General features: G+C 41.7%; 1 protein-coding gene across 1 annotated transcript in view; it reads left to right on the top strand.

Moving 5' to 3' along the window:
• The window catches only part of LOC100481129, a 36,027-nt gene extending 15,779 nt beyond the window's left edge, over nucleotides 1-20,248 (top strand). Inside the window, 5 exon segments of the mRNA XM_011235184.3 lie at nucleotides 1,944-2,133; nucleotides 11,434-11,516; nucleotides 12,023-12,149; nucleotides 13,558-13,653; nucleotides 17,164-20,248. Coding sequence (XP_011233486.2) covers nucleotides 1,944-2,133; nucleotides 11,434-11,516; nucleotides 12,023-12,149; nucleotides 13,558-13,653; nucleotides 17,164-18,521 — 1,854 coding nt within the window. The 3' untranslated portion in view covers nucleotides 18,522-20,248.
• The last annotated feature ends 1,104 nt before the right edge of the window (nucleotides 20,249-21,352 follow it).

Below are 21,352 nucleotides of genomic sequence, written 5' to 3'. Positions count from 1 at the left end.
GGAAAATGATGAATGAGAGCATATCTGTCACGTCTAAACATAACGGATAATATGCCTCACAAGCATTCAGAACATGGTACTTCAGCTATATTCCTGATTGCCTTGTTATTGATTTTATAAATTTTAAATAGCGGCAGTTACTCTCCCCATGGATTAAATTTTAATATGTACAATGCAGGAGTGTTCCATGCCTGTGTCATTATATAATTAACTTTTGAATTTCTTTAGTTCCAAGTTTCATTGTTATTACAGAATACTTGAAGTACTTCAAAATGAAATTTATTCATTTCATATGTATAACTCAATATATTTGGATGTGTTTAACCAAGTTATAAGCACCATCAGTTTTGAACTTGAAATAGAATATTTCAGAGATTTCCTAAATGCCCTTCAGCCTGCTACTTCCAAAGGTAACATTTTACATAACCTGAGTTCATTATAAAATAGAGGAAAGTGAAATTATTATAATGCTTTTAACCACAGGATTTACTTGGATCTCACCAGTTTTAACGTACAAATTTTTGTTTGGTTTTTATATATAGTTTTAAGAAACTTTATCACATGTGTAGGTTTTTGTAACCAACACCACAGAATGTTTTGTCAACAAACCCCTTCATGGTCACATTTTTCTGTGACCCTAACCCCTGGCATCAGAGATTCTATCAATTTGTCATTTATAGAATATGAGGAAAGTAGAATCATTTAGCACTTACTCTTTGAAGTTGGCTATTTGACCTTGTGATATAATAGAAAGTATATACATTGGTCTCTTCCCCTGGTTCCTGGCACACACTCCTAAAACCCTTGTAAATTACTAAGTGATGAGTGCACTAGGTGTATTTTTTTTATTCTGAGGCAACCCTGGGTGGGCTCCTGTATGGCTTCTGGATGGGGACTGGTCACCAGAAAGACTAAGCCATAGTTAGAAGCTTAGAACTTTCAGCCATGCCCCCCTACCCTGCCACCCCCCAATCCACCAGAAAGGGGGGAAGGAAATTGAGTTAACAATTGATCAATTCTACCTGAGGAAGCCTCCAAAAAATCCCCAATGGTAGATGAACTTCCAGGTAGGTGAACGCATCCAGGTACAGGGAGGATAACATACCACAACTCCATGGGGATAGATGCTACTGTGCTTGGGACCCTCCCTTACAGCCTATGTAGGTCTTCATCTGGCTGTTACCTATGTTGTTTATCGTAGCCTTTAATAAACTGGTGTAAGTGTTGTCTCTGAATCCTATGAGCTGCTCTAGCAAATTAATGAAACCAGAGGAGGGGGTTGTGGGAGGCTCCCGCTTGTAGCCACGTCAGAAATTGTAGGGCGCATGCAGACCCGGGGCTTGCCCTCCGCATATGAAAAGGGGAGAGGGGTACACTTGGTAGGACTGGGGCCTTCCCCTGTGGGATCTGAACTAGCTCCACGTTGACAGTGTCAGAATGGAGTTACATCGCAGGACCGCCAGCTGCTGCCCTGGAGAATTGCTGGGTGTGTGGAAATCCCCACATACGTTTGGTGACCGGAAGTGTCCTGTGGCAGTTGTGTGAGGAAAGGAGACGCACAGGAGGAGGACAATGCAACGGAGATAGAGCGAGGAGCTCTCTGGGGTCTTCTCTGCATTTGAACACCGGACTTATTGCAAACTGGCCGCACCCAAGTTCTTCCTGCCCAACGGCTCAGGGGAACCATCAACTTGCTGTTTTTCCCAAACTCATGATTAGAACGCGCCCCACGCCATAGCGGGCTTACGTTAAGTTCCCGCCTCTGAAAGGTAGTTAGCTCTGCGCCTGTGACCCTCTCTTGAGAGGAAGGCTCCGGGTGCCCCTGAGACGGTTCCATTTCTTCCCGCTGGGGAGACTGCTGGCAGCCAACGGCCGCTCCAGTCAGAAGCGCCACACACGCTCTGGGAGGAAACGGTGGTCACCTCACACCCGCGTGCTCTCAGCGAGCGAGCAGAGCGCACTTCCGGGGGAACGGAGCTCTCAGGCCCCGAGCTAGCAGAGCGCACTTCCGGCGGGACCAGAGCGCGCCCGACGCGCTGCCTGCAGCCCGCGACGCCGCAGCGCTGGCGGGGAGGGCGCGGAGAGCGTTGCAGGCAGACGCGGTCCGGGGAGCCCTCAGAGGCTGGGGGTCTGGTGCGCCTGACTGGGTGTGGTCCCCGAGTGAGGGGCCCAGCCGGTGAAGTGGGAACGCGCGTGGGGACGTCTGGCGGGTTTGGGGTCAGTCACGGAGGAATGCAGACGTGAGTTAAGGCGTAGTCCTCAGAGACTGATGATGAAGGGCCGATGGTCAGGGCCTGGGGCCAGTGTGTTAACTCAGCCCGGCTCGGTGACTGAAAACTAGGTGGCAGGTGTGGACCCACGATCCCTGCCCCTGGGCTACCTTAGCGATTTCACCTGGGGCTCCTGAGAGGGGGCAGCCTGCGGCGGTAGGGGCAGGAATTTCATGGACCAGAGCTCCTGGGGCTGAACCTGAGATCGAATTTGAGGTCAGTGCTGTTTGGGGAGTGCAGGGTTTGTCTGTGTTTGAGAACATAGGAGTCTGGAAGTTTTGAGACCCATAGCTCCGGGCTAGTGGGTGTTTTGAGGCTCAACCTTCGGATGGTGGAAACATTTCCTTTCGGTTTTTTCGAGTTCCTTCTCCAGGTTCCTACAAAAATGTGAAGAAAAATTTGTCTCCTATATCCACTCTTCTCATTGCCCCCCCGCAAAATCGGAGTAGTTCACCATGATCAAGTGGGGTGTCCATGAATAAAGAGAGAATTTTTAACTTATGGCCTAGTTTACCCGGCTATTTCCTTTCAGGTTTGACACAAGTAAAAGCAACCCTTTTCCTAAATTCTCCTCAGTGAGAGCCATTTTGTTAAAAGAAATTTTTTAGATCACATTTCTAAAAATTGAGGTCATCCACATTCAAGACTCTGCCTATTTTCTAATATGCCTTGTCGCTGGCAAATATTAAGAGTTTCTGTTACTCCACCTTATCACCAGTATTTTACACTTTCAGTTTTTTTGATTTTGGCAATTCCAATATCTGGGTACTTGAATCACACTGCAGCTTTAATTTGTAATTTCCAAATAACGAATGATGTTGATCATCTTTTCATGTGCTTGTTTGCCATCTGTTTGTCTTTGATCAAGTGTCTGCTCATGGTCTTTGCCCATTTTTAAAACTGAGTTCTCTTATTGTTGACTTTTAAGAATGCTTTGTGTCCTGGATACCAGTCCTTTATCAGATATATGACTTGTGGGATGAATGTTTAGATTCTTTTTTCTTTTTTCTTTTTTTTTTTTTTGTCTAGGGATGTCTTCGTGTTCCAGCATGATGTGTTGAAATCTGTCCTTTCGACACTGAATAGCCTTTGTACCTTTGTCAAACAGTTTGCTTTGTGTGGGTCTTTTTCAGGGATCTCTATTCTGTTCCATTGATCTATGTGTTTACCTTTTCAACAATGCTATCGATACCAAGACTAGTATGGGTTTATAAGTAAGTCTTGAAATCTATTGATGTAAGCACTATATATGATGGTTCTTTTTGGCCAGAATTGGTTTTGATTTTTTCAGTGGAGAAAACTGGCAAGCATACTTTTACTAGGATATCAACATTAAGTCATTTTGATATTTGGTACCCTACACATGATGTGATGAGAAAGGAACTTCAGTTCTGAGTGTCTTTCCAAAATGCATAACCCCTGTTTAATGAGGAAAACTTAGACCAACCCAAAAGGTGGACAATATGCAAAGTACCTGACCAGTACTCCTCAAAATAATTGAGAGATGAAAAAGAAAAGACTAAGGAATGGTCAAAGACATGAGAAAATCAAGGAAACTTGATTTCTAAATGCATTATTGTATTCTTGGACAGAAAAAAGATAGTAGTGGAAAAACTTGTGAAATATGAATAGAATCTGTAATATAGTTGAGTATTATACAATGTTGTTTTCTTAATTTGACAAGTGTACCATAATTATATAAAGTGGTCACATGAGAGGAAGCTGAATAAGGTATATGTGAACTCCTTATAGTATCTTGTGACTTTTTTGTAAATCTAAGATTTTCCAAAATTAAAAAGTTTATTAAAAATTGATATGGGGCATCTGGGTGGCGCAGTCGTTAAGCGTCTGCCTTCGGCTCAGGGCGTGATCCCGGCGTTATGGGATCGAGCCCCACATCAGGCTCCTCCGCTATGAGCCTGCTTCTTCCTCTCCCACTCCCCCTGCTTGTGTTCCCTCTCTAGGTGGCTATCTCTATCTCTGTCAAATAAATAAATTAAAAAATTGATATAACCTATGTCAATTATATCTTTTTAAAAAAATATTTTATTTATTTATTTGACAGAGAGAGAGACACCGAGAGGGAACAGAAGCAGGGGGAGTGGGAAAGGGAGAAGCAGACTTTCCGCTGAGCAGGAAGCCTGATGCAGGGCTTGATCCCAGGACCCTGGGATCATGACCTGAGCGGAAGGCAGACACTTAACGACTGAGCCACTCAGGTGCCCCTATGTCAATTATATCTTAAGAAAACTGGGGAAAATAGGTGTAACCTAATTTTATCACTTAGTTTCTCATTGTAAACATACTTCCATACTATAAAATGTTTATGCATATCTATATATAATATTATTAAGCGGCTGTAATGATATAGGTGAATTTGTAGGATGGTAACTAGAGTTACATAAAATGTATGCATTAAAGTAAGGTATACTTGAAGAACAAAGTCTTCGATTATGTTCAGTTTTTATTTTGATCCTCTCATTATCCAAATTCTTACATTCTCACTGCAAGATTTGTTGTAACTTTTTTCTTATATGTTCCAGACATCTCCATTTACTTTTACTCCTAGGTAGTTTATATTTTGCAATTATACTTGGTGTCTTTAAAAAAAAAATCATACCCTATACATTTTGTAGTATGGTACAGCAATTCATTTTAACAGGTTTATTGTCAAAATGTACATATAACATTTACCATTAGTGAATGTACAGATCAATGACATTTACTAAGTTTGTAGACTTGTGCCACCATCACCACAATCCAATTTTTAGAAATTTTCATGACCACCAAAAGTAACTGGATGGTTGTTTTGTTATTGTTGAATTTTGACATTTTTTTTTTAAAGATTTTATGTATTTGTCAGAGAGAGTGAGCACAAGCAAGGGGAACAGCAGGTAGAGAGAGAAGCAGGCTCCCCACTGAGCAAGGAGCCCAACGCAGGACTCAGACCCAGGACGCTGAGATCATGACCTGAGCTGAAGGCAGACAGTTAACCTACTGAGCCACCCAGGCATCCCAACAATTCTTTACATATTCTGAATACAAGTCCTTTATCAGATGTATAATGTGGAGATATTTTCTTCCAATCTCTGGCTCCATTCTTCACTTCTTAAATATTGTGCTTAGAAATTACAAATGTTTAAAAGGAAAAAAAAGTACAGATATTTTTATTTATTGTTATTTTTTAAGTAGTCTCCATGCCCAATGTAGGGCCTGAACTCATGACTCCAAGATCAAGAGTCACATGCTCTACCGACTGAGCCAGCCAGGTATCCGAAATACAAATGTTTTTAATTCTAACTAAGTCCAATTTAATACTTTTTCTTTTATGGCTCATCCGTTACTGTCTTTTCTCAGAACTCACTGGCTAACTTATTTGGTTTATGAATATTATCTCCAGTTTGCCTCTCTAAATTTCATACTGTTAACCGTTATATTTAGGTCTGGGAAATATCTTTAGTTAATTTTGTATATGGTTAGAGTTAAGGGTCCTAATTTATTTTTCTGCAAACAGAAATACAATTATCCCAGCATTGTTTGTTGAAAAGACTAATCCCATTTAATTATCTTGGTACTTGGTGTGCTCTTTCCTTCAGTTGGTGATGGCCAATCTCACACCCATAAGGGAAAGAAGCACAGTCATTCACCTTTAGCCCAGAAGGCTGACCTACACTGTTTCAATAAGAATCAAATATGTGCTGGTTGCTACATTCTTAAAGGGCCTCATGATTGCCTGTAAATCTCACCCATTGTTGATATCAAACTGAAAGATAAGCACCAGCGAAATCTTGCAAATGTAGTTTTAGGAGTAGAAATTCAAAGAAAACATTAATGATCTAATACTCCCGGGTATGTCCCTTTGTCCTTGAGCACTAAGCATATAACCACCAGTTTCATACAGCAATGCAAGGGCAGCTCTTTCCGCGGAGGGGTCCTGTCCCTGAGCTAAATTACTAAGTTTCACCACAGTACCTCTCAAGAATTCTTCCTTGACCACTGTGCTCAACAAACCCGCAACAACACTGTACTAGCTGCCCCAAATCTTTCTGTTCTTAAAAACCGCTTCCTGCAAGGAATTTTTCACCAGAAGCTTTCCGTGGGTGTCCGTTTACCTGATGTATTACTTTTTCTCTCCAGAAGTTCCTTCTCTCCTGCGGTATCCACACCTGAACTTACACTGTTTTGAAACTTCCTTTTTTTAAAATACAGAGTGGATAATATACACCCTGACCTTGTTTCTTCCTGTTCAGCCCGCTAACACGTTTTAGCCCACACCATTTTTGCCTCCAAGAGCTTGAGTCTCTGGAAATCTACCCATTTTCCGCACCAGCCAACACTGAGGACGAGTATCAGTGGCTTCTCACGATCTCGGCGATCCCAAGCTTGTGGCCGCAAACCCATCCCTTTGCCTTGTGTACGTCAGGTGTTCCAACATGGCCGCCCCTACAGCCACAACGAGCGGGCGCGGACATGTTGCCTCCCTGGAAATAACGGCAAACAGTTGTTCGCCATTCTTCAAAGGCATCGGGTCCTCCTCGGCCGCCATAGGCTGACGAAAAGTTTGGGCGACGTTCCCAGGAGTAGAAGCAGTTCGCGGAAGTGTTACGTTTAGACTCTCGCTTTGGTCTGGAGAAAATCAGGTCAGTGTATGTTTTCATTCCTTGAAGATTTTCTGGTTTTTGTTTTCTGTTTTGTCCCGTAGGAGGTTTGTTTCTCACAGGATGACGTGATGTCCACAGGGTGGAAGTGGAGTAGGGTGAGCATGTGTAATTACTGGCGGGGATCGATTGGGCCGAGCGCAAAAGTGGAGGTATGACTCACCTGTCTGTGGTTAGGGTACCTTTGGGGTCATTAAGACGGCTAAGGGTCTATAGAGCTCAGCCACTGTGTCTCGGCTGTCGAGAGGTTGGGATTCTGCAGATACGTCCGCTTGTCGGTAGTGCAGGTGATGCGGCTTATTTTCGATGATCGCAGGGTCTGGTTCCAGTGGGGGATTTAATTTGGGGCTCAGTGATGTTGGGGCGCGGGTGGATGCTCATAACATCGGGGTGTCTGGCCAGGGTTTCGGATTAATAAGGGCGTGTGTAATCAGTGTCTGGTACGGAGAGATGCATGTGAGCGTTGAAGCTTTCGACGCCAAGGACCCGGGGCTGGAGCTTGGGTTGAGGTTTCTCAGGCTGCTGGGACCGAACGCTGCAGAGCCCAGAACAGTAGTTCGAAACCCTCTGGTTTTTGTTTGTTTTTCAAAGTCTATCGTCCAGGGGTTGACTAACTGCAGACCGAGGGATTAAACCGCTACCCCTCTCCCCCATCTGTTAGGCGTCGTCTATGGCTGCTTTCCCGCGGAAAAGGAAGAATTGAGTCCTTGTGCTAGGGATCTTAAAGTTGAAAATGTGTAATATTTGCCCCTTTGCAGAAAATGTTTGTCAACGTCTGCACTCACCTCTTAACACATTAGCAGCGGCGAACACTGTTGCTTCCTTGCCTGACATACACTCACACTTTATTCTTTGCTAACAGAATCTCCATTTTGTTTGGTATCCCTCCCTTTTGCAAGGTGACCCACATCTCGGTTTATTAGTAAGTGCTGGTTGGTCTTAGTCATGGTGGTTCCAGTTCCCATTGCTAATGACTGAATTTCTGTGAAGTGAGCTTAGTATATTATATGGTGCAGTTCTAACCAGCTGTATGCCAAAATCTGCTTAGTGGTTTCTGGAGGAGCATTTTCTCTTTTATGTTAGTAATTCCTTGAATCTCTTTTTCCGTGTCCATGATGATATTGTCTGAGTATAAGCTTAAATTTCAGTCCAGTTTCCAATGTTTATAGTTTATTCTTATCTCAGTGTATTGGGTCTACTCAGCAGTTAGGTGGTAGCAGACATACATATGTGTCCAGTTGCTTACCCATAAAATTCACCTGTTATATTGTCTGGAGTTAACATGTTTCCAGGAGGGTTAGATCATAAAATTATGAATGCATCCAGGATTTCAAACTTAGTGACCCAAAAATGTTCATAGTATTTTTTTCAAGACCAAAAAAATGTCTATTTTACCTGAGTTATCCCTTTCACTACAAATGGGTATGTTTTATTGATATTTTTAAAGAACAAGCTTTTGGTTTCGTGGAGCACTTCTATTTATTTGTTAGTTTAAAAGTTCTACAAGTTGATCTGTATAAAAGTAATGTATATTTATATAAAGTCATCATTGCCCAGGTCAGGAAACAGAATGCTGCCAGCACCCAGTGGTGTGCTGTGAGCCTCTTCCCAATTATATTGCATCCTTACACCCAAAGGTAATTACCATCCTGTTGTTGATATCAAGTACTTTAAGGCTTTTCTTTATGGTTTTATCATATTAAAAATCATTCGTAATCATATTTTATCTAGTGCCTATTTCTGTGGGTCAGTGTAATTATACTTCATGCATCTTTAAAGGTGAGGCTGCTTTTCCTCAATATTTTTAAGAATGATTCAACTTTTTGCATATAGGTGTATTTGTTTTTGCTCTGCAACCAGAGTCAGGCATATTCTGTGAATACACAGTAAATATTTTAGGAGTTTCATGCCACAGAAAGTCTCTCGTGTATGCTTCTTTGTTTTTGTAGTACAATTCTTTAAAAACATGGAAAGCATTCTTAGCTTGCAAGGTGGATAGAAGTTGTAGTTTTTACATTAGCATTCCATGTTTTGACTATATGGCAGGTTTTCCTACTATTAATTAAACGTATTGTTTGCAGTTTGGATTGTTAGGAATAATGCTGCTGTGAAAATTCTTGTCTGTTTTCTGGTTCACATGTGCCCTTATTTTGGTGTGAAGGGTGGTATAGCTTAGATGTATATCTCAGAGTGAAATTGCTGTGTCTCAGTGTGTGTTTAACTTCACCCAAAATAGGTGATGCCAGAATGTTTTACAGAGTGGTTGTACCATTTATAGTTCTTCCAGTAGCATATCATTTGCTTTATTGTACTGTTTATGTAGCCTGTTTAAATATCTTTCCATACCCTAATATCATTGAGAGATTTTCCTATATTCTTACAGATTTATTGATTTGCATCTTTCATTAACATTGATAGTTGTCCCTTACAGTGATTTTTGTATATGATGTGAGGTGTGGTTCAGCTATCTCCTTGTCCCCTCATCCCCAGCATGGCTATCTGCTTGTCCCTGCATCATTTTTTTAAAAGAAAACCTTAGGGGCACCTGGGTGGCCCAGTCAGTTAAGCATCTGACTTTGGCTCAGGACCCCGAGATCATGACCTGAACTGAAGGCAGACGCTTAATCGACTGAGCCACCCAGGCGCCCCAGAGACATGACATCTTTAAAATGCTTGGTGTTCTGGGGCGCCTCGGTGGCTCAGTCATGGGGCGCCTGGGTGGCTCAGTCGTTAAGCGTCTGCCTTTGGCTCAGGGCGTGATCCCAGCGTTCTGGGATCGAGCCCCACATCAGGCTCCTCCGCTGGAAGCCTGCCTCTTCCTCTCCCACTACCCCTGCTTGTGTTCCCTCTCTCGCTGGCTGTCTCTATCTCTGTCAAATAAATAAATATCTTTAAAAAAAATAAAATGCTTGGTGTTCTGAGCCATTGTCATAGTCCATCTTACTATTTATTTAAGTCTTTAGATTTCAGTATTTCTTCCTACGTATCAGATGTTTTTGATGTTCTTCAAAAGAATGCCATTGATTTTGTTTGTTGATAGGCTGTTCTGTGAGTTACTGGGAGAGGTGTGTTGAAGTCTTCTATTGGAATGATTGGTTTATTCTTGTTTTTGGGTCCATTTTTGCTGTATACATTTCAACGCTATGTTGTTAAGTGGATGGAAATTGCAAATTTTTATAATGTGGCGAACTGAACCTCTTAACCAGTGAGTGTTGTTTCTCTTTCTCTGTAGTAATTTTTGGGCCTCCTGGTCCATTTTGTCTGAGAATAAAATTACACCAGATTATGTATGGTTACTTTTCCCATGGTATATCTTTTTCTAATCTTTTGTTCTTGAGCTTTCCATGTCATTGTGTCAGACATTTATCCTATAATAGCATGTTATTAGGTTTTAAATTTTAATCCAGTCAGACTGTTTTGAGACATTGGTGTTTAATTTACTGAAATCCTTGTTTTGTTTATACTTCATATAATTCTTAGTATATTTTATTTAAAAACAGTCATGTAAGTGCATTGTAGTTACCCCACTTGTTCTCAGTTCCTTATTCTTTTTTTTTTTTTTGCCTTGTTTTGGATGAATTTCTTGTCATTATATTTCCCCCTTCTGTTAGCATGAAAATTATGTATATTAAGACAATTGTTAGTTTTCATCGTAACACTAGAGATAACATACAGCATGGAACCTTCTTTTGTCAAATTCTTATATTAATTAGTACTTTTACACTCTTCGCCAATGATATAGGAATCTGAGAACACTTCAACTTCATTTACCACTCTCCCAATTTATTTACAATATTCTGTACTTATGTTTTTATCTATATAAAACTTCCTAAGATACTATGAGACAATAATACATAACTTGTAAGACAATGCCTCTGATTTGCCCAGTACATTGGTTTTCAAACTGAAGAGCCTATACTCACAGACTGTACAAAAGCTTTGAAGAGATACCTGAGCGCTCATAGCTTAAAGGAAAACAGTGCCCCAATCCTCTCCTTCTGTGTGGGATGTTTTGTAAAAGTGATCTGTGTGAGATTCCCCTTCTCCTGAGGCATGGTGCTGGGGTAGATCTCATTTTCCTCTTCTCGTGTCACACTCACTCCACTTACACATCACAGAAGGAAGGAAAACCTCCACTACATTCAGAACCTCAGGCTTTATTGGTTTACTAGAGGCTCAGGCTTTATGCTGTTACTGAAATTCTTATCCACGTCTTCTGGTAAACATGTACCAGGCTTTATTGGTCTGAAGAATCGGTCTTCTGGGGCACCAAATAAAGGGACACTTAGCAGTACTGTGTGCATGTGTTAAGGTGAGGGCTCAGGAGCAGTGACAGCATCTGGACCCAGAGAAAATGCACCACTCAGACTACATTGTCTCCTCAACCCGCAGGTCCTGATGCCCCAGGAACAAGAGGATCATGTGAAGGAGGAAGAAGTTACCAGATGTGGTGTCAGTTTTTCTGGGGGCACACCTGACCGAGACTGAGATTTCTGAAGAGTAACTAAAAGTAGATCCAGAAGACGCAAAGGAGAGTTTTCCCACTGCCAGCGGTTTTCAGGGTGCAGAAAAAATGATCCAGGCCCAGGTGACTTTTGGTTTGTTTTATTCTTTCCTTTGTTCCCTAACAGAGTTGTAGAGGCCTGTGAAAAATCAGTTGCATTTATACGCAAATAATGAATCATGGAACACTACATCAAAAGCTAAGGATGTACTACTGTGTGGTGACTAACATAATATAATAAAAAATTATTGTTAAAAAAAAGAAAAAGAAAAAAATCAGTTGCATTAATCTGAAAAGCATATATACATATATCTTTTGTCTGTCATATACATATGGATGTTGTTTCTAGGTTAACAAGAAGATTGAACTTCTACATGTTATAGAAACTTCTCATTGGATGAATGGATGGATGACTGTGCCCAATTACAGAATATTTAATTAGGCATTTGCTTCTCCCAGAATGTGTCAAAATAAAAACCCCACTAGATATCTAGGTACAACCTATAGAGTGGAAATAAGCAGAAAAATTTTAATATTTCGTATATATCATTAAAAGGACATCACTTCATTAGAGAACACTGTTGTTACAGGAATCCCTGACATTTGATGATGTGGCCGTGGACTTCACCTGGGAGGAGTGGCAGCTCCTGGTCCCTGCTCAGAAGGAGCTGTACCGGGACGTGATGTTGGAGAACTATAGGAACCTGGTGTCAGTGGGTGAGGACAGCTCCCCAATGTCACTTGGAGGGTCCGCATCAGTGGCCTTTCCTTTCTCAGCTTCTTAAAGCTCTGTACTGTCTGTGCTGCTCTGAAGTGAGAACTCAGTCCCCCTCCCTGGCTCCAGACACATGGGTATATTCTCTCTTCTCCTGAGTGCAAGCCATTACTTTGTACATATGTGTGATATATATATATGATGACGTATATATATATCACACGTACATATATATGAAATACATGTATTTTTGGTCTTCACCCTGAATTTTGGCACAGAGTTCTTGTAGCAGTTGTGATTTTCTAAGTTATAAGAAGATAAAGGTAAAATGGGTGTCTTTTGTTATTTATATAATAAGACCCTTTTTTTTTTTTTTTTAAAGATTTTATTTATTTATGTGACAGAGATAGACAGCCAGTGAGAGAGGGAACACAGCAGGGGAGTGGGAGAGGAAGAAGCAGGCTCCCAGCGGAGGAGCCTGATGTGGGACTTGATCCCGAAACGCCGGGATCACGCCCTGAGCCAAAGGCAGACGCTTAACGACTGCGCTACCCAGGCGCTCCTAATAAGACCCTTTCAACCACATTTGAGTTTATGTTAATGAGGTGATTTTTGGAAAGCCACTATATAACCTAAGGATGGGGTCTGGTTGCTGGGGGAACCAACCATCCTTAAAGGGTTGGAACTTTCCAACTCACCTCTGGGGAGGGGAGAAGAGCTGGAGTTTGAATCAGTCACCAAAGGCTAATGATTTAATTAATCATGCCTACTTAATGAAGTATCCATAAAACCCCAAAAGGACAGTTTTAGAGACCTTTTGAATTGGTGAACAAAAGGAGGTGTGAGGAAAGTGCTCAGAGAGGGCATGGAAGCTCGACACCCCTTCCCACATACCTTGTACTGTGTATCTCTTCCATTGGGCTGTGCCTGAGTTTATAATAAACCAGTAATGTAAAAAGGAAACTTGCTCCAACAAATTAATTGAATCTCAAAAGGGGTCATGGGAACCTCTGATCCATGAAGCCCAGGAAACTATCTGGACTTGCAATGGGGGAAGTATGAGGGAAGTGGAGGGGGTGTGCAGTCTTGTGGGAGTGAACCCTAACCTGTGGGATCTGAAGCCATCACGAGGTGGAGAATGTCAGAATTGAGCTAAATTGTTGAACACCCAGTGTCCTTTGGTGTCACAGAATTCCTTGGTGTGTGAAAACCCCNAGAATTCCTTGGTGTGTATCAGGGGTCAGAAGTGAAGTACTATGGTAGAGTTTCAGCAGTAGAGGAGACACGTAGTGCGGTATGTTTTTCCTTTATAATGTGAAAATTGTTTTGTCCTTAACTATAATATTCTGTGGTCTTCCAAGACCCCAAGACTAAAGCTTAGTCTTGGCTTCTGTTATTTCCCACGAACAGGTTCTCACACCAGCAAACCAGATATGCTCTCCAGGTTTGATCAAGGAGAACCATCATGGACAGTGGAAGATGACATCGCCTGTCGAACCCGTTCAGGTGAGTCTGAGAACCAGGAGGGGGCCAGGCTGTGGAAATCATATTCTGGTTGGTCAGGTAAGAGGCACAGTTGTGAGAGGGTTAGAGGATAGGTAGGCAGTGCCTCCATGCATCTCTCTCCTGTGTGACCTCTTTTTCATCGTAGGAATTTAGAGAAAAATGTACCTTTTACCCATTCTGGGATCTATTCCATTTTTATTTTATCTACATCTTAATTTTTTTTGCTTATTTTCATAATTCTCTTTTTCTTAGGATTTTCAGATCTTTTCCTTCTTCTTCATACTCTCTTCTGCCTTCCTTGCCATAAAAGTCCACTGTCCAGAGGCCTCCCCCCAAACAGAAAACTTTGAATTCCTCACTGTTTTCTAACTATTGCACCTTTCTGTCCCAGTGGTAATGTTGATTTTCCTTCCTGACCTTCACCCCATCCTGGATGCTGTGTCCCCAAAGTAAACTGGTCTTCACTGGGCCGTTCTCCTCACTTGGAGGTTCTCCAAAGGTTCTGTTTTCCATTTTCTCATCTGGTCTCCTAAACCTTCAAACTTTTTCTTCCTTTTCCTTTTCCTTTTCCCTTTCCTTTCCCTTTCCCTTTCCCTTTCCCTTTCCCTTTCCCTTTCCTTTCCCTTTCCGTTCCTTTCCTTTCAAGTTTTATTTATTTAAGTACTCTCTACACCCAGTGTGGGACTCCCACTCACAACCTGAGATCAAGAGTCACGTGCTCCTGTAACTGAGCCAGCTAAGTACCTCAAACTTTCTTTATTCTAATAAGCTAAGCCTCTTCTATTCCCTGCAGGAAAATTGACATCTCCCCAAAGTGAGCCACCAGACTTTAGTTCTGTATAATTCACTCATCCCTTTGGCAACTCTCCCGAGTTCCCACTAAATGCAAGAAACTCTCATCATCTTCCCTCCCAGAAAACCCCCATAAGTTTAGATTCTCTATACTCTTGTGCATCTTACATCCCCGCCATCCCGACATTACCTCAAATGTTCCCTATATACAGAGCTCTCTTCTTAAAAGGAGTCTCTTGTTCATGAATTTTAACTAAAAAGATATTTTGGCACCCTCCATTCTTCATTCCAACCTAAGCCAGATCATAACTCATGCCTACTTTAATTTTGTGTGTTTACTAATTTTGAACTTCCTTCTCATTCATTGTAGGTGTTACACTGTTGTGTTCATTTCCCTAAAATTTCTATTGTTTTCCATCATATTCTGACATTAAGTCCCAGTTAACCACGTTACCTGCCACATGACATGAAATTCTTTCTGTGATCTCCATAGTGTATTATCTTGCTCACATAAATACAGAGTTTCGTCATCTCTTCTACACTCTCTGCACTGTGTTCTGTACATGTGATTGCTTCCTTCATTCATTCCCTTAAAAATTATTTTTTGATAGCATTGTATGCTTGAGGGTAGGAGCAGTAAGAAAATGCATACTCATAGACCAAGAACTTTCATTCTAAGAGAAGGTTTCAAAAAATTAAAATAAATAAATAATATGTCCAGGGGTTGAAAAGTACTGTGATAAAAATTTAGTTACTATAACAGAACAGTAGGGGCTTGGTCTCCTCTTTAGGAGTGGAACACCCCTCTGATAAGGTGCCTTAGAGCCAAGAGGCGAGGGAAATTAGCAGGCTGCTGTATTGGAAATGTTCCAGGTAGAGAGCATAGCAAGTTTAAAAGCTCAAAGCAGGAATGTGTTTTGAGAAACATTAAGGAGCTGTGTGGACAGAGTGGAGTGTGCTGTCAGGAGCGTGATGGATAAGACCAAAGAGGCAGTAGCAGCAAGGGGAAGGGAGAGTAAGATCATTCAAGTAATCCATTTCAAGGAATCATGATTTTATTTCTAACGAGATGAGAAACCATGAACAGTTCTTGAGTACTGGAATGACACGAAAGAATCTCTTTGGTTGTTGTATAGACAGTAGACAATAGTGGGCAGGGGTGCCATATAAGAGGCTTTGCACAACAAGATGACAGATCGATTGGCTTCGGTATGGCTGGAGGGAAGTGTTGGTCATGTTCTGGGTGTAGTCATTACAGAGAGCAGATGAGATTCAACATTTAAGTAAATATGGGCTGGATGAGAGGAAGGAATGGATGGAGGTTGAAGGTAAGGGTCTGCGGGTGAGAACGGCTGTAAGGAACATTAAAACAACATGAATGAATAGTGAGTGCTTGGCCTTGGTTGTGATTTGAGGAACAGGAAAGCCTTATTAAGGTACATTTGAGCAGGTAGATGAGGGATGTGAGTAGGCTCCCTGAGTAAGGAATGTTCCAGAGTAAAACTGGAAAGTTCAAAGGCCTGTGGCGGGAGTCTGGTCTGAAGAATTTAGAAGAGTAGACAGAGCGAGACTGGGGAGAAGGTCAATGGGTAGTGGCTGGGGTTTGAGGTAGCAGGTCACATAAGGGCCTTTCAAGGACATGGTAAGACCTTGATTTGATTCCTCGAGATGAGAAAACATTAGGGAGTTTCGAGGAGAGGAGGCTTGACACGATATAATTTATGTTTGGAAGGATCACTTTGGCTGTTGTCCAGAAAGCAGCCGGGAGCTGGCCAGGCAGGAACAGGAAAGCCAAGTAGGAGACTGCTGCTGTAGAATGAGAAGGTGACTGGCTTCCCTGAGGGTGGAAGGCATTGCTGTGGGTCCAGTTCTGGTGATGATTATAAAGAGGGCAGGCGGGAGTGATCATTGAGGGAGATACTGTGTGCGAGTGAGACACAGATGACAGACGGTGCTGAGAAGTTCTGTCCTGATTAAAGGGAAGAGTGGAGCTGTCATTCACTGTGACGGAGGTGATATGGGGAGGAGGGGACTTGGGATGGGAAATCAGGAGTTCCCTTTTGGATGTTGTAGGTTGCATGTGCTTGGAGCCCAGCATGTAGCATTATTGTTGCTCCGCAAGGCTGACCAAGACAGTGAGGCCTGTCTTCCTCTGCAGTGTCACCTGATTTCCTGCATCTCTCTCCATCTCCATTGCTCCTTCACACCAGTTTTCACAACGTGCAGCTGTCTTCCTTATGTCCTTTTACCAAAGTGCAGTGTAGGCTCCCTGAACATGAGGGCTCTGTGTGTGTCCCTAGCATGAGCACCATGTCCTGTGCACAGGAGTCCTCAGTAAGGATTTGTGACATGAATGAGTCTGTCTCTCCCCAGTTTGGATGAGGTGGCCCTCCAACCTGTGGTCTGCTGCTCATGGGAGATTGCATGTATTTCACGGCCGCTGCATGTTTTGCAAGGCCTTGTGTAGAAATCAGTCAAATCTGTATTTATTTATTATGAATGAGCCAACCTTGTTTTTACACTAACTACTTATATCTTTTGGATTATTTATATTATTGTTTTATCTGATGTGCAAGAACATTAAACATGGAGTTGTATTGATATTAATTTCATAGAGTCATCACTAAATAGACATATGACATCAAGGGAGTCTTTTAATTGTCTTTCATCCAAATCAAGATGATAAATATTCAAATTCATTATTCTTTTCCTTTCTAGAAATCTGGAAACTTGATGACTATTTGCCAGAGCACTTACAAAAGGAAATCATGGAGAATAGTCTAGAACGATGGCACAAACATAAAACATTCGAAAATGTTCATCAGAGCACAGCTCGTTGCATGTTAAGGCAAAGTCATGATATGTATGACTTATATGGAAAAACTATGAAACCAAACTTAACTTTACTTCACCAGAGCAGAAGCGATGAAGTAAAGAATCCTGCAGATCTTACTGGAGATGGAAAATCCTTTCTACATGCTAATAATGAAAAATTTCATCCTAAAATTAAATTCCCTGAAAACAGAAAACTCATCAGTACTAAGTCCCAATTCATCAGGCATCAGAAAACGCAAAAAATAGACAAGCCTCATGTATGCAATGAATGTGGGAAAGCCTTCATCAAGAAGTCCTGGCTCACTGATCACCAGATCATTCATACAGGAGAGAAACCCCACCGGTGTAGTCTGTGTGGGAAGGCATTCTCCAGAAAGTTCATGCTCACTGAACACCAGAGAACACATACAGGAGAAAAACCTTATGAATGCACTGAATGTGGCAAAGCCTTCCTCAAGAAATCACGGCTCAATATACATCAGAAAACACACACAGGAGAGAAACCATATATATGTGGTGAATGTGGAAAAGGCTTCATCCAGAAGGGAAATCTCATTGTACATCAGCGTATCCATACTGGAGAGAAACCTTATATATGCAGTGAGTGTGGGAAAGGCTTCATCCAGAAGACGTGCCTGATAGCACATCAAAGATTTCACACAGGAAAGACTCCCTTTGTGTGCAGCGAATGTGGAAAATCCTGTTCCCAGAAATCAGGTCTCATTAAACATCAAAGAATTCACACAGGAGAGAAACCCTTTGAATGCAGTGAATGTGGGAAAGCCTTTACCACAAAGCAAAAGCTTATCGTCCATCAAAGAACTCACACAGGCGAAAGACCCTATATCTGCAATGAGTGTGGGAAAGCTTTTGCCTACATGTCTTGCCTTGTTAAACATAAGAGAATACACACAAGAGAGAAATGCAGAGATTCAGCCAAAGTGGAAAATCATCCCTCAGAGAATCACAGCTTATCACAGACTAGTGGTGCCATGCAGGAGAAAGACCTTGTCAGTACAGTGACTCTGCAGGTGCCTTCTGTGGCTTGTCAGACGCCACTAAACGTCAGTGGGCTCTTAGCAAATAGGAATGTGGTCATAGTGGGACAGCCTGCATCCAGATGTGCACCCTCGGGAGACAACAGAGGATTTGCCCAGGACAGAAACCTTATGAATGCAGTGAATGTGGTCATGCCTTCAGTGGTCAATTATGTCTTATTTTATGTCGCAGAAAACCAGTAGGAGAAAGCTCAGAGACCTTCTATGTGGAGAAGGGTTGAGCAAAAATTACTAGGTCATATTATGGCTGAAAAGTATATACTGAGGGAAATTGTATAAATCCTGAGGCTGGGGAAGCTTGATCTCATCCTATTAAAAATATGCCTTGATACAGAAGCATAATCCGATGTTAACCCAGATACATACAGCTCAATTGCTGTATTGTGTCTGTTAAAGGAATGAAGGAAGTCTGAGTTCAATAAGTGAAGGAAACAAGTAGGTGAATTTTAAAAACACACAAGAAAATTTGTATCTGGAATGCTGCTATGAATGAAAAGGGCTAACACTGGGTGGGTGGGTATGGGGCACGTGTGTATCAATTCAGTTTCTGCAGGCCAAGGTGAAGGATTAATTGGAAACTGGGATGTCTGCTGTAAATTCTTAGAAGTTTATTTCGCGCAGAGGCACTTATGAAACAGCAGCCTTAGATTGAATCAGTTCATTCATTTACTGAGTATTTGCTAATGCTGCTTGTTAATACCTGTTTGAGGAGGTGAGGATTCATTGGTGAACAAAACAGAAAAAGGCCGTGGTCTCTTGGAGAGAGCATTGAGGTAACTGGATTATCTTTAAGTGGTACATTTACACCAGCTAATCTAGTAAGAGGATGTAAATATCTATTCCACGTGAAATAGATACTGTCTTGGTTCATTCTGGTTGCTGTAAAAGCATACTGTAGCCTGGATGGCTTATAAAAAGAGAAATTTATTTTAAAAAAGTGCAAAGCTCGTATATAATGAAAATTTTAAAACTTTCTAAATAATATATGAGAAGTCTTGAATAAATAATGAAAGAAAAAAATTTATTTCTGTTTTGGAAGCTGCAAGGTCGAAGATCAAGGTGCTGGCAGATCTGGTGTCTGTTGAAGTTCTGCTTCCTAGCTCACAGAAGGCAGTCATCTCCCTGCGTCCTCACATAGGGGAAGGAGAGAGGCGTTCTCTGGGATGCCTTACAAGGGCTCTAATCCCATTCACGACTGTTCTGCCGTCATGACCTAATCACCTCTCAAGGGCCCACTTCTTAATACCATCATATTAGGGATTAGGATTCAATATAGGAATTTTGGGGGGACACAAACAATCCATAGAAGATAACGGAGTACAGAAGTCCCCTCTTATTTGTGGGGGATATGTTCTGAGACCCCTAGTGGATGGCTGAAGCTAGGATAGTACTGAAGCCTATATACAGTATGTTTTTTCTTATAGAGACACACCTATGGTAAAGTCTAATTTATAAATTAGGCATAGTAAGAATTAACACCAAAACTAATAAAATAGAACAATGATAACAATACACTGTAATAAAAGTTATGTGAATGTGGTCTCTCTCTCAAAACATTTTATTGTCCTGTACTCACCCTTCTTCCTGTGATGATGTGAGATGATAAAATGCCTACATGATATGAAGTGACGTGTAGGAATTGTGACTTAGGTTTAGGCTACTGTTGATGTCTGCTTCCAGACCACCTTTGACTTCAGGTAACTGAAACCCCTGAAAGTGAAACCATGGATAAGTGGTGACCAGTGTAATTGGCTCAAGGTGTTATGATAATTTCTTGTTCAAGGGGTATATTACTTCAGTGGAGGGCCAGGACTCTTAATGGATTTTAAAGTACCATAGGATATAAGCAAGTTATTTTTTTAATGTCCATGTCTTTTTTTTTAAAGATTTTATTTATTTGACAGAGAGAGACAGCCAGTGAGAGAGGGAACACAAACAGGGGGAGTGGGAGAAGCAGGCTCCCAGCAGAGCAGGGAGCCCAATGCGGGGCTCAGTCCCAGGACCCTGGGATCATGCCCTGAGCTGAAGGCAGACGCTTAACGACTGAGCCACCCAGGCGCCCCTAATGTCCATGTCTTATCTTCCCAAGTAGATTAAACATTCCTTGACTCTTTTTTTTTGTTGCTATTTAAATTTTAGTTTTAAAAACAAAAAATCAGTTACTCAGTTGCACTAAACCAAATTTCAGGTGCTCAGTAGCCATACGTTACTAGTGACTACCGCATTGGACGGCACAGTGAGCCAAATTTTGTAGCTAACTATATGACTAAAAAGCACAGACTGAGAGAAATCTATCATAATTTCCAGAAAGTTATCTTGGAAGGTATTGGTTTGCATGATTTTATGTTTCCCAGCACAGAAAAATTAAATACGTTGCTTTGGAAAGTGAATAAATTAGTCAATGGACTAGTCAATGTTTTGTCATTGAAGGAAGCAATAATTCATTTGAAAGCAGTTCTAAAGAACACAGATGTCTCCTTCCAAATTGTGATTAGAGACTCAATAACAATATACACCGGGCAGAACAGAAAAAAGGGATCCTCAGAATAAATAGAATAAAGAGGAGGACAAGAAACCTAGTCTCTTAAGAATGGAGGAGAATATAGGAAATGGGAGATGAGGGGCGCCTGCGTGGCTCAGTCGTTAAGCGTCTGCCTTTGGCTCAGGGCGTGATCCCAGAGTCCTGGGATGGAGCCCTGCATCAGGTTCCTCCGCCGGGAGCCTGATTCTTCCTCTCCCACTCCCCCTGCTTGTGTTCCCTCTCTCGCTGCCTCTCTCTCTCTGTCAAATAAATAAAATCTTAAAAAAAAAAAAAAAGAAATGGGAGATGAGATCCCTAAGGGATGTTGTGGAGAACCTTTGTCCACAGAACCATCACCCTTGAGAGTTGCCACCATATCAAAGATTCCAGCTGCACTGTTTGCTGCTGAATTGAGACATGTGGTTTCTCTTTATTATTCCTTCTCCCTCTTCTGGGAGTGGGGCTCTTGGCCTCTCACTGTTGAGTACTTTCT

Source organism: Ailuropoda melanoleuca, chromosome 12 (genome assembly GCF_002007445.2).
Source record: "Ailuropoda melanoleuca isolate Jingjing chromosome 12, ASM200744v2, whole genome shotgun sequence".
Taxonomy (NCBI): domain Eukaryota; kingdom Metazoa; phylum Chordata; class Mammalia; order Carnivora; family Ursidae; genus Ailuropoda; species Ailuropoda melanoleuca.
The sequence above is the reverse complement of the archived record's forward strand: the minus strand, read 5'-3'. Positions and strand labels throughout refer to the sequence as shown.